The following is a 13,916-nucleotide window of genomic DNA, read 5'->3' on the forward strand; positions in this document are numbered from 1 at the left end:
AACCAACCATCGACTCATCTAGAGGATGCATCCCACCTTCTTGTGCTATTCTTGGAAGGTGTTGCATAACCAACTCCATTATTTTATTATTATTGATTTGTCTCATGGAGTTGGTTACATGAAAGCATTATTGTATTGTTTTCCTTATATTTGTTATTTTTTCTTCTTGGAGAAGAATATGAATATGGATCTCAAAATCTCATTGCTACTTTTAATAAGGAGGTCGTTGAGGAGGATATTTTATTGTTATTCCTTGGAGAACTAATGGATCTAGGAAAACAAACATTTTTTTATTGTTGAGGGGATAGAGTTGAAACCTATATAAAGGTTTGCTCTCTTTGTCGATGTATGGTTGGATTTTGGGAGTTCTCCCTGTTGAAATCTTGTTGAAGATATTGAAGGCAATGCAAGCTATGGATTTCTACTGGGAGGTATAATGTGCCTTTTGTACTTAATTTGCTGAATACTAAGGCTGAAATCTTTTGCATCAAATGTATCAACGAAGGGCTAGAACATAAGCAACAAAATTACTTATCAGGAAGATTGTGCCTTCGTTACGAAGAAATTTAATTGTGATTCAGCCTCCCTTTAAATCTTTGTGTATGGCACTGGAAAATGTTATAAATTATATTCTTTGTTTAATTGGATTACCGACATTTTCCATTGTCCATTAGTAGGCACACCCTCATATACATTTGGAGGTCTTTCTTCATTTGGATTCCTACAAAAGTTATTTCTTTTGGTGGACAGCAAGATAAGATTGTAGGAGGTTCTTGCTTTTGTCTACACAATCACATAAGAAGACACTCTCCTCCTATTGTTATCCTTTGACTCTACTTGCCCAGTGGATTTGATGCTAGTTTTGATCCTCCCGTCACCCTTTGATATTCTATCTTTCACAACTATGTTTCGTTAAAGTTAACTTCTCATTTTCACTTTGAGCATTTGTGAGATAGCTCTAGCAATCCTATTCCTAGGGAAACCCCCCTTGCCTTGGAGGAGAGACAGCCTAAAGAGTGGGGAAAAGCTACCGAGGTGACAATGGGTGACCTTCCTGAGTTCCCTTGAGGTTGCATTTTGTTGTTGGGACTCCTTACACATTGAATGCAGGTTTGAGAGGTAACACGCCTGATGCAGTACAGCATCGTTCGAGTTTGACCACAATTTCCTATGAGTAAGTTATGAATCCATGCAAATTTTGTAGATGTTGAAGTTCTCTCCATTGAACGTTTGCACAACACATTTTTGTTATTACCATGTGCCTCTCATTGAATCTAAGCCATTCCTATTGAATGTCAAATGGTTACTGACAGGTATAATTGACAGCCCCTACAATTCAGACTTGAACCCTTGAATATGGAGAATTTTGAAATTGCTTCATTGATAACCTCCTTGTTGCAAATACACAAAATGAAGACTCCAGATGCTATATTTTATGAGTTCTGACACACTTGCTGTTAGTACTAGAGGCTTTGAAACCACCACAACCTCTGATATCGTGTGTTTTGATACAATTTAGATTGATAATGGAGAGGAATGCTAAACTACAAGGTAAATTAAACCCATATAATTCCTAATTAACTAGGATAGTGCAGTGCATTCCATTTGGCATAAAAGACATTCCACAAATCAACAAGATGGATATTCAAATTTCATCCACATAAGCACAAATATTCTCAATAGAAGTGTATATCCTTAGAATCACAACTTTGTGCAAATTATAACAACGGAGATAATTAAAATCCTAGAACAATGTGTTTCATACAACAATTACCACACATAGTACTGATTGAGGGTTGCACAAACTGTATACAACATTTACCACACATAGTACTGATTGAGGGTTGCACAAACTGTTCCTTACTTTTCACAGTGCAACACGAATGATAACATACTTTGATGGATTAGAAGCCAAAATGATTTTACAACTCATTTACTTAGTTTGCTAAAAAAATGAGATGACTTTAGTTTTGACTAGTTTCAAACAGTTTGTGGCATGAAGGCATAAGCATATCACAGTGATCCAGGACTCCCTATGCCTTTTGCTGTACAGACTCAATACAAGTGTACTAACGCGAGGGAATGATGGGCTCCTATAATGGCCTATTATGGAACATCATTACACTATCTTTCTATGTTTTTATGTGGTTTGAAGACTATATTTTGATGCAAATGACTGACTTTTTCCTTATTGGACTGCAAAGCGTTACTTTTTTCTAGGTAATGTAAACTTTGGGAAACCCATCGGGCATTCTCCCTCATTTTGAAGATGGTTACATGGTACCCTAGATGCTTTAGGGCACAAGGCCAGTTCAACGACATATAGATCTTATATGGCTCATCAATAATCGGTCCACTGAGAGCAAACATGTCGCAAAGTGGGATTTGAACTCGGGTGGGCGAGGGCAACAACTTTTCCTCAATACCACTCAAGCTACAACTAATTGACATGCTGCAATGCATTACTTGAAGATCGTTTGGTGTCATTTTGGTAGTTTTTGAAGTGTCTGTAGACTCTGTACCATCACTTTCACTTTTAAGTTTTGAGTGAGTTTCTGCCTTCACCTTCACCTTTTTCAAAAAGCAAAGGTGGAATTAACTTGCACTTTTTTTTTACTTTGTAGCTAGCTATGTTTAACTAAAGGGCACAAACCCAAAAGACATGAGCCTTTGGAGTTTGAACCACCGTAACTCTTTGTAAATTTTCCTACACAATCCTCTGTCCTTACATCTTGGAAGGCAGAAGGGCAGGACTAAATATAAGTTTTCTACAGTTATTTTCTTGTGTGTAGTTGCTGCCTTGACATTTTTTTTAAATGCTTCACATATGATATTACTTCAAAGAACAACTAATTACATCAGGGTTCAAAATAGTTACATCATGCAGACAACAGGGGTACTAATAAAGTCCCAGCCTACAAAAGCTATAAAGGCCAGCATATGATCTTGGGCTACCATGGGGAGGGGCTTCATCACAAGTCACAACAAAATGCACGTTGGTGAACTCATAGGAGTGGAGCTGACCCTTCCTTAAACGCTCCATGAATTCCCAAGAGAAAGCGGATGAGGAACCTCACTGAATGTAACTTTACAACTGTGTTTCCACAAAAATGCCTATTGCAACCAAACAAACTGAAAACCAAAGTAAGCTGCAGCTGTCTCTGACTGTCCAAGTGTACCCTAGGAGGGTTCCCTTTTAGGAAGGCGGAGGAACAAAAGTAGAATAAAATTCTTTTAAAACCAGGCCAAAAAAACTCTGGGCAGAATGGCATTTCCAAAAGACATGTTGACACACTACACAGGCTGCATTAATATGCCAACTTTGTGCAACCTACATTTGATAATGAATACACGATGAAGCAATAACCACCCCCAATATTTAGGTTTAAAGGGAGCATGATTCTTCCAAATATATTGACACCTCCTCACCCATCACTCCACTGGATTTCCAAGTTACCCACCTTTTATTTAAGTGGAACCATATATTAGAGGACTTGGCTTCACCAACTCATAAAGATATTGTCTCATGGATATAAATAGGTTTTCGAGTTCACTGTCTTCAATCCCTCGAAAGAGGACCTTCTCCATGCATTTGAATTTGACATAAAAGGCTCTCTGGAATCATATGACAAAGACCCTATAGAACAACCTTGTGCAAACTAGAGAATTTTTGAGCATGGTTAAGAGTCTTCCACGTCTGCCGATCCTGAATATTTTGATTCCATAAATCCTTTCAAGTTCCAAAAAACCAAGCCTTTTCAAGCCAATTGTTTACTTGCATAACTTGGAGAGATTCCTGGTTGACCTGCTGACAACTGGAACATCCAGATTGACCAAGAAGCTAGATTTCAAGCCTCCTGGGGGCCCTACCGATGAAGAAACCCAGGGGCTGTCAGCTTAGTCCCCACACCCTCTTAAGCAGAACTGGACCTAGGATCACAAAGGCCTTTGCGTGACCAACAATGTCAGCTGGAAAAGGCCTTTAGTCCCTCCAGTATGCTGTGCATGCTGAATTTGGTGATGCACTGAGACCTGCAAAGGGGCATTCCTTTCCATTGCTCGTATTGCCCATTTTCCTGCAAGGGTCAGCCCTTGGACTTTCACACCAGGGAGGCCCAAACCCTTTGAGCGTTGAGGTAAGGTACAGATTTCCAAAGCCACCAAAGGGAGCCCCGTTGCCCCACCCTGCTTACCCTAGAGAAAGCAAAGGTGAACACATTTTGAGACCTTATAAGAAGATTTGGAAGGAACTGTCTTGACATTTAAGTGTATTTGTTTGAATTTTCAATTGGACGGCCCCTGAATCTCTAAATGTCTTATATTGATTTGTTTTTCTTTTTTCTCAACTTTTTCCTCAGCAATTTCAGCAGCATTCAAGTCTGGTTTCTTTATTATGGCAGCTAGATGTTAGATGATGTGTGGAAAAATAACATGCCGCAAAACAATAGCAGTAAGGTTCTTTCAAAGTAAATAAGCAGCCGTCCTTTATTTACATTGACATAACAAAGAATTACCAAAAACATAACATTGACCATTCTTCCAGAAAGTTAGGTGTATAATGCTGCATCTGAATTGTACATTCTCAGATTGATGTATTGGCAAGGTTCTTGGTGGTGATTAAGTGCAGCATTCTGATCCCCGGGACTTACCCAACAGATGGAAAAGAATGCTAAACTACAATAGCAGAAATTAAACCCATTCAACTCCCAGTCAACTAGTATATGGCAGTGCACGCTGCCTGGCATCAAATAGAGTCCACAGATCAGCAAGGTAGACAGTAATCAACATAAACACACATATTCTAAGAGTACTCAATGTGCTGCTTAAATAGTCTGTTGGGCTGTCCTCTAGTGGCAAGTCGGAGCACTTGTTATGAAGTTGACCGAAGTTCAAAATCCCAGCCGCTAGGCTTTGGTAAAAAAACTGTGTCTGAGACCAGGTGAAAGTCCTGGAAACCTTGATAACCTAGAATTTGGCAAAATTAAAGTGGCTCTTATTGTCGGTGCAAAGTGCAAATTTTCTTGTTTGAAAAGAAAGTATATACCCCCTAAATCATAACTTTATGCTCATAACGTTGGAGTTAATTACAATCTTAGAACAAGGCATTCCACACCAATGTTATCAAGCCCGAACTGGTCAACCCCAAAAACTGGAACTGGTACAAAAGGCAGACCAAAATTGGTTGACCAAAAAAATACATAAAATACTAAAATTTTGAGAAAAAATATCTCTTCATGTACATGCATGACCGTTAGACACCAAATAATGAAAGTTTTCCCACTGTATGATGAGTATAGCAAAATGGCAATGAGTGCAATGCATATCTGAACCAAAATACATTGAGGCTCTAAATGTTCTGCAGAGTCAAAAAATAATCATACTTTAGTCTACAATCAAATAAAATTACATAATAATCTTGAATCCAGATCTTCTACATATTCTGCATGGGTATGCTTGGCAACTTGGCTCAATGTCTTTCAAGGTCCAACACCAATGCCCATATCCTGTTTTTGTGAAAGCTGCTGCAAGTCATCCAAGTGAAGTCCATTCATAATAGAAGGGGGGCATCATTAAAAATATCAGAATTAGGTTTTAGGGTAGTTGTAAGTTTTTAGTTTTTTATGTTTTTAGTTTTGCTTTAGTTTTTTTCAGGACCAGTACAAACAATTCAAACTGCTCAGTTCTGACCGGTTGTCTTGAACCAGCTTCTTTTGACCAGTTCCAAACCAAAACAGGTCAATTCTGGCTTGGGAGGTCAGTTCTGACAGAAAACCTCCCAAAGCTGTTCTCACCAGCCAGATTTACTGGTTCTGGTTTGGTGTTGATAACATTGTTCTATGCAGCAATATGCCCACCCCTAGTATCAATGTAAGAGTAAGCACAACCTGCACCTTACCTTGCACAGTACAATGCAGCATAGCCAATGCTTTAAATGCAATCTATAATAATCTATTTATAGGCAGAGATACAGTTATATTTCAATAGCTTATCACTGCCTGTATGTCAACCTGACCATGCCTCTCTGTTAGCCTTTCTGTTTACCTTGATTTCAGTCCCTGCTCTCTGCAACTCTGTCGAAGTCAACCTTGATTCTGGTCAAATGCTTGACACTTTATCACTGGAACTTGGTAACTTGACACCACTTTGCTCCAATAGGACATGGTGTATAAGGCAAGGGAGGTACTCGGATTCTCAAAATATGCCCTGAAATTTGTGATGCAAAATTGTATATTATAATACAAATTCCTGATTAGAAAATAGTGAAAAATAATCGAAAAACAAACTCTCTTATGAAATTAGAATCTAATACAAATAAGCTCGAGTCTTGGGATTCATATCTGTCTTTCTGCAGTTTAGCTTTCATTAATCTTTTTATACTCTTGCAAAAAGTGTGCCTTCATAGAGTGCATTAGTAACTTTGGGAATGGTGTATATCTGTAGAATGCTTCTTTCAAAAATAAAATGATGGAAGTGACATACCAGGAGCAATCAAAATTGCTAGAACCATTGTAACTGTATCAGCTTTCCACATTTATATTTTGAACATCCATTCTTAATTGACAATTAATTGACTTTTCTTTGAAGTACTTGAGTTGGTCTACATGAACTTCATCATTAGAACTTCAACATGGTCCAATGTCATTCTAACATCCTGCAGTTGTTGAAGTAGAGTCCAGCATCATCATTTATTTTCATCCTTTATGAAGATGACATCATATTTTGTAATATTAGGTTCCTTCTTAGGCTCTCCATAAATGTTGTCTTGACTCTTAATACATCAGTGGACTTCTCTAGCAGTCTCTTCTCAAGAATATCCTCTGGACATTTTGACATGTTTGGTCTTCTTTCTGTTCTTTGATAATTTTTGAACCACTTGCTTGTATTTATCTCTCCTTCAGTATCTTGGACTCTGATTGTTTTTCATCATTTTCCCTGGTAAGCTGTACTTCATGGAATATCTGAAATTGGAAATAAATCATTTATTTACAGACCCAAAAATTTCATTTTGGTATGGCATCAGTCTCTTGATGCCCTTGAAAAGAAAAATGTTTCTTGATTCTCTTTCCATAAAATATCTCAATTGCAGGACAAATATTCTCTCAATAGCTTGGGATATTTTAATCAGATCAAATTTGAGAAAGCAGTTAGAACTTAGAAGAAACATCAAACTAACACATATTTCGATCTATTTGACAATTGTATCAGTGATATCAACTGTCTACTGAGGCAGGATTTGCTCATAACATTCATTGCAAGTACAGAATTTTTTATATCACAACACCTTTTATGTGCAGGTTAATGCATATGTGGAAGTCCATGAATGAATGCCATCAGATCCAAAACAGTATTGTGCAACAGGTAAAGAATCTGGGGACACTGGCAAGCAGGGAATTTACAAGTGATAGTCACAGGCAAGCAACACTTCAGTTGGAAGCCGAAGTTACAGCGTGGCACATCAGTTTCTGTAGCTTGATAAAAAGTCAACAGGATTATCTTTGTGCCCTGTATGAGTGGGCACGTCTAAGTCTTGTTCAGCTTGGGAATGAAGCACAGTGGGAACGAGGAAACCGCCTACCTATTTATACTCTTTGTGATGTATGGCAACAAGAACTTCAAAGATTGCCAGACAAGGTTGCTTCTGAGTCCATCAAAAGCTTCATCTCTGTTGTTCATGCTATAGTGATGCAGCAAGCTGATGAACAAAAGCGCAAGAAGAAAGCAGAAAACATTTCTAGAGAGCTGCAAAAGAAAATGATTGCTTTGCGCAATATTGAAAAGAAGTATTATAGTTCATATTCGATACCTGCTAGGGCAGATGCTACAACAGAGTCTCAATTTGAATTGGGTCACACAGATCCATTGGCAGAAAAAAGAGCAGAGATTGAAATATATAAAAGGCGGTTAGAAGACGAAAAGGCCAACTATTCAAAATCCGCCAGAGGAACCAGAGAAATGACCTTAAATAATATTCAAACAGGCCTTCCAGGTCTATTCCAAGCACTGAGTAGTTTTTCAAGTGTGTGTGCAAGTTCCTTTGAGGAAATCTATAACCAGACCAAGTCTTTGAAAGGTCATTCTTCTGTCAAATGTTAAAGAGGTTGCTAAATCTTTTTATTATATGAAGCCATCCATCATAGAAATAAGGGCTTTCCTGTTTCTAGGTGCCAATGTTTCATTCTAGATCACTATTAGGTGATAGTCAATTTTGATTTAATCCTTGTAACAAACAGTAACTTAGGTTCACTCCAAATCAAGAGTGCTCTTGCTGTAGATAGTATTTTCACTTCGAGAGATCCTATCTATGTACAGATTCTACTCTGCAATAATATTTGTTTCAAGGGTCCTCACATTGTAATTTATATTATATGCAGATATTGAGTTGCCCAGAAGCATTTTTCCGTGTTGTGCATACAGGAAATAAAATTGGTTGTGACTTGCTTTTTGATTGCCACATCTGAGTTATGTGTACAGGTTTGCAGAAGCTAGGGAAGGAAATTAGTTTGGAGCTATGTCAATAAAATAATAATGTAACTTAAAATATCCAAGATAATTATTTTGTCACTTTGATGAGATGGAAATTTTCTCCCATCTTTACTCGGCTAGCCGTTCAGAAAAAGCAAAAGACAACAATCAACATGACAATTGCGGTTCCTGGTTTATGCGTGGCAGCTTTGTTATCCACATCTGGTGCTAAGAAATAACTCTCTTAACTGAAGATAATAAAAGAAGAATCAGCGGAGGGCTATTATCCCAGAAAACATTCACAATCATATGTTTTTTTTTCTACCCAAAACACGGGTTTAGAACCTTCGGTGCAACCAAAGTGTATATGTTTTATTACTCAGGCCAATGTTCGTTGACAGGTTGGGGAACTTGGAGCTGAGAAAAATTAGTGTCGAGGGCTTACTATTTAGTTTCTTATTCTCATATTCAAGTTTAAATTTTTGGCTGTGTAACAAACCGCTGTGTTGAGCATCCTTGTATCTCCCTCTGATATCTTTGTCGGGCATTATCTCCTACATGGACTGAGAATACAATGAAAAGAAGGGAACAGGAAAGAATGAAGGCAGGCAGTCATGAAAGATTTGACTCTGCATGAATGTACTCGGCATATTTTACAATGATTCTTGAACTTATTTCTTCTAAATAATTACACTTCTATTTCCCGATTTATTATGTTACTGTATTTTTGGTGCACTTTGTTACGCTGATATTCCCCCCTCCCCTGAAAACACTGGAACTGGATCCATCCTAGTTCCTTTATGTACATATTTGCATACAAAAAAAAAAATCTCTTTTTCGGTCCATTGATCCATCGATACAGAACAAGAATAAACTGAGTAAGAATCTGTAAGATGTTTATATATCTTGTCCACAGATGAACTCTCCGGTACATTGAGAGAGAATGGTAATATGAATGGGAAGAAAGGCATCCTTTCCTACAGTTGTAGTATAATGCATTTCGCAAACTTTTGGGCGTTTTCAAGTTGTGTGGGCTTCAGTTTTAGAAGCAATAAATACCATGTTTCATTCCTGATCAGTTGTCTTGCGGCCCTAACATTTCTCGTGTCTAATAACTGTAATTTTTTTATCTTAAATATTTATGTAATCTTTTTATTATCTTACAGATGTATGTAACTGTCAGAGAGCTTCGGGCATCCATGCTCGCTATACTGTTGAACAGCTATTCTAGGGTTTGCAGATGGAAGTCAGGAGGGGACTTATTCCTAATTGGTGGTTTTGCGGACCCCATATATATATATACTCTTCCATTAACTCTCGCCAGTGAAAGTAAGTTGCCCATATACGTAAAAGCTCCAATACTGATTATTTTAAGAACGTATTAATTGTAAGACTTCAATAATTATAACCGGAGATTGATTGATGAGGGTTCCCAAAAGATTAAACCTGGGGATAATAAAGAAAAGTTGGTAAGTTTAATAAATATTATTTTTTTAATATAAGTTAACGACATCAAATAATTTTGTTGTCACATAATTATGAAAAAAGTTTGATATAAAAGACGTATAAACATATGAAATAATACATCAAAGTCAAGCGTAATTCTAAAAAAAACTGGATTACTAATATTAAATATATGGAAAAAAGGATAAATAATATAGTCATATTAAATATATATAAAATCATATTAAATATATAATCATATATTAAATATGTAAATTATATTTTATTATAATCAACATCTTTGCAATATCAATCTAATACTTAGTGGTCAGTTTCTCTTTTTTTAATAGGAAAATTAAAAAATTTATTTGCCACCAGAAAGATTAAAAAATTTATTTGCCACCAGAAAGTTTCTCTTCTTTTAATAGGAAAATTTAAAAATTTATTTGCCCCTAGAAAGACATGCAATAGTAATGTGATGTGCGTGAATATGATGTGTATAGGATGACATGTTTCATCAGTCTTTATGCTTTTTTGTTGGATTAACACTTCCCCCTAATAGGGGTGGTTCATCAATATTGCTTCCTGTCACATGCACATGCTCACAATGCTCCTTTTTTGTCTCTAACCATGAAGGCGTCTCCTTCATAATAGGCTTCTTAGAGTCCACCTTTGGATCAACACTCCCCCCAATGGGGATGGGTCATCCATATCCCTAATTGCCTCATGCATATGCTTAGGATGCTCCTCTTTTATCTCTAACCACGAAGGTCCTCCTCATAATAGGCCTCTTAGAGTCCACTTTCCAGTGAGTGTATTATGTAGAAATTTGATAGAAATTGCAACTACTCAAGGTTTCAACTTGAAAACAAGAGATAATTCTACTCTACTGATCCGCGGAATGAAAATTACAATTTAGAACAACATGCATAGACATGCAATAAGCAAAACCACAAATACATAGTGATTTCTAGGGGAACCCATATGGGAAAAACCTCTAAAGCCTTTTTGCATTAATTAGTTGAGTAGAGAAACTATTACAATTGCCAGCTCCAACTCTGAGCTCAACCTGAAAAAGAATAATTGTTCTCTCTGCTCAATGAGAAACTCTAGCCAACACTTAGCCAATTATTTTCCCACCAAGCCTCTTATTTCCTTGCGCAAATCTTGAGGAAATTAGCCCCTAAAAGATAGGAATTTCCTCCAAATTGATTGCGCAATTTCCAAGGATGGATCACGTGACCTCATGCAACACTTGTACACTCAAACTAGTTTACAACTGATGTTACTCTACCTTGTCATCTCCACTTTATCTAAGGAATTCAAATTCCTTGCATGCATTAGCTATTTTGCGCTGATTGATCGGTTAATTGACAAATCTCTAAGTTACACTGTTGTCCCATTACACCACTGACCTTCAACTGACTCCAACAATAGTTAGAGGCCAATTAACTGAATACCACTGAAAATAATTGAACTAGATTACTAAAATTTAGCAATCGCACATGCACAATTGAATTCCAAGCCCTCTAACTCGAATTTACTGAGCTAACTGAGTGACAATATCCATGTCACACTAGTTAATTGCCTCCAAGTTGTCTTGTTGATGTGGAAATTCGAGTTACTGAATTTGACTAAGGCTAAAGTCAAATTGAGTCTTTCTTGCTACATTTTGTTCAACACTCTCTCTTAGCAAGAAAGAGATTTTCCACCACCCCTATCCCGCACTTGTGGAATTCGAATTTACCTCTTGACAATGCCTTTGTCAAGAATTCAGCATCTTGCTCTTCAGTTGGAATGTAATGTAGCAACATAATTCTCCTCGGCACACAGTCCCGCAAATGATGATACTAGATATCAATGTGCTTGGACGTGTCATGAAATACTATATTCTCAAAGAGCTTAATGCAACTTTGATTATCACAATATATCACTGTCGGATCCATCTCCTGACTGAATAGTCCCATAAGTATTTTCCTCATCCATATGGCTTCACACGCTGCTTGACTTGTAGCCATGTATTTAGCCTCCGCTGAGCTGAGTGCCACAAACCTCTGCTTCATGCTGTACTAGGAAATAGTTGTAGACCCAACATTGAAGATAACGCTTGATGTATTTTCTTGTCGAATGGACTCCTTGCACAATCTGCATCGGTGAAGCCTTGAAGCTTCACTTCCTCTGTCCTCTTGTACCATAATCCATACTCGGTAGTGCCTCTGAGGTACCATAACACATGCTTTGCCGCCTTCCAATACATCTTGGTAGGCCTCACCATAGTTTGGCTAAGCTAGTTGACTGCATAGCACATGCCACGTAGTGTGTTCACAAGATACATTAGTGAACCCACAAGCTGCCTGTAAATGGTAGCATCAACTTCCTCACCTGAAGAAACATACTCCTTTCTCCAGTTTGTAGCTAGAGGTGTGTCCACGGGCTTACAATTCTCCATGTGAAAGCTTTGAAGTATCTCAATAACATATTTGTCTTGAGACACAAACAATTCACCATCACCCTGCCATAATTCTAGCTCGAGGAAGTAATGCATGAGGCCCATGTCTTTCATCTCAAATTTCCTTGCAAGATCTTCTTTGCAAGAGCGTATCAGTTGCTCATCACCTGTCGATATTAAATCATCAAATACAAAACAAGAATAAACAAATTGCCATCTACCACAATGTGATAGAGATTTGCATCTACTTCACTTTTGGTGAAGCCCAATCTAATGAGATAACTGTCGATCCGAGTGTACTATGCTCGGGATGTCTATTTGAGACCATACAATGCTCTCGAGTCTGCACACATGCGATTCTCAATTATATGTATCAAATCCTTCTGGTTGCTCCATGTAAATTTCCTCCTCAATGACACCATTGAGAAAGGTGGTCTTCACATCCATCTGGTGGATTTTCCACCCCATTCATGCCACCAATGCTAGAATGGATCTGGTTGAGGAATATCTTGCAACTGGTGCAAAAATTTCCTCATAATCCACTCCCTTTATTTGAGAGAATCCTTTGGCCACAAATCTGGTCTTGTACTTCTCGATGCTCCCGTCAGCTGCATGCTTCACTTTGTACATCCATCTCGAATCAACCACTGATTTCCCTTATGGTCTCAACGCCACCTCCCATACACTGTTCTTCATGATGGATTCATATTCTTCCACCATGCCATTAACCCAAATAGGTTGAGACACTGTTTCCTCAAATGAAGAAGGCTTTGTCTCAATGAGCTCTGTCATGAGAGCCATGTAACTTGTGTACCTATCAGGTGACCTCCTCTACCTACGTTGTGATGTAGGGGCTCCCACATTCCCCCTAGCATCTTGCAACAATCTATCAGCTTCTCTGGTTCTCTTTCTCCCATCTCTGGAAGATTTTGGTTCAGTGGGTGCCTCCACTATGCCTTCCATCTACTCCTCTGCATGTGGTTATTCCACAACTTCCTGAAGCTCCTGCTCCAGTGGGATACCTAGCTCTCGTTCCGGAGAGAATCTCATAGCCTTCTCTTCATCAAACTTGACATCTCTCCTCACAACTGTCATTCTCAGTGAAGGAATATACACCCGATAATTGTGTGGAGTTTCGATGTATACTACAAAAACTCTCGACTCTGTCGTGGGCTCAATCCTGGAGACATGACAATAACCTGAAGCTCTAAAAATTCTGAAATGAGACACATCTGGCTGTCTCCTAGAGAAAGCTTCCTTTGGTGTGATCATACCAAGTATTCTACGATGACTTTGGTTCTGCAAGTAGACTATGGTGTTGCATGCTTCTACCCATAGATGCAATGGAATCCCTAATCATGCAACATGGCCTTTGCTGCTGCCACTATGCTGTTGTTCTTCCTCTCAGCTACCTCATTCCGCTGTGGGTTATGGGGTGTTGTCTACATTCTTCGAATATCTTCTTACACATAAATCCTTGAAGGCATGCGAAACAAATTCATCTCCATTGTCGCTCCTGAGAGTCTTCACCTTCTTCCCAATCTCCTTCTCAAGTAATGCC

General features: G+C 38.1%; 1 protein-coding gene across 1 annotated transcript in view; it reads left to right on the forward strand.

Annotated features, from left to right (window-relative positions):
- Nucleotides 1-8,344, forward strand: part of LOC149257655 (protein ROLLING AND ERECT LEAF 2-like) — a 50,372-nt gene extending 42,028 nt beyond the window's left edge. The window contains exon 4 of the mRNA XM_089414513.1: nucleotides 7,296-8,344. Within this exon, the coding sequence (XP_089270639.1) occupies nucleotides 7,296-8,094 (799 nt within the window). The 3' untranslated portion in view covers nucleotides 8,095-8,344. The remainder of the gene's footprint in view (nucleotides 1-7,295) is intronic.
- Nucleotides 8,345-13,916: the final 5,572 nt, after the last annotated feature.

Source organism: Pinus tabuliformis, chromosome 6, assembly GCF_031772625.1.
Source record: "Pinus tabuliformis cultivar Carrire ecotype Pingquan chromosome 6, CPIR1, whole genome shotgun sequence".
Classification (NCBI taxonomy): domain Eukaryota; kingdom Viridiplantae; phylum Streptophyta; class Pinopsida; order Pinales; family Pinaceae; genus Pinus; species Pinus tabuliformis.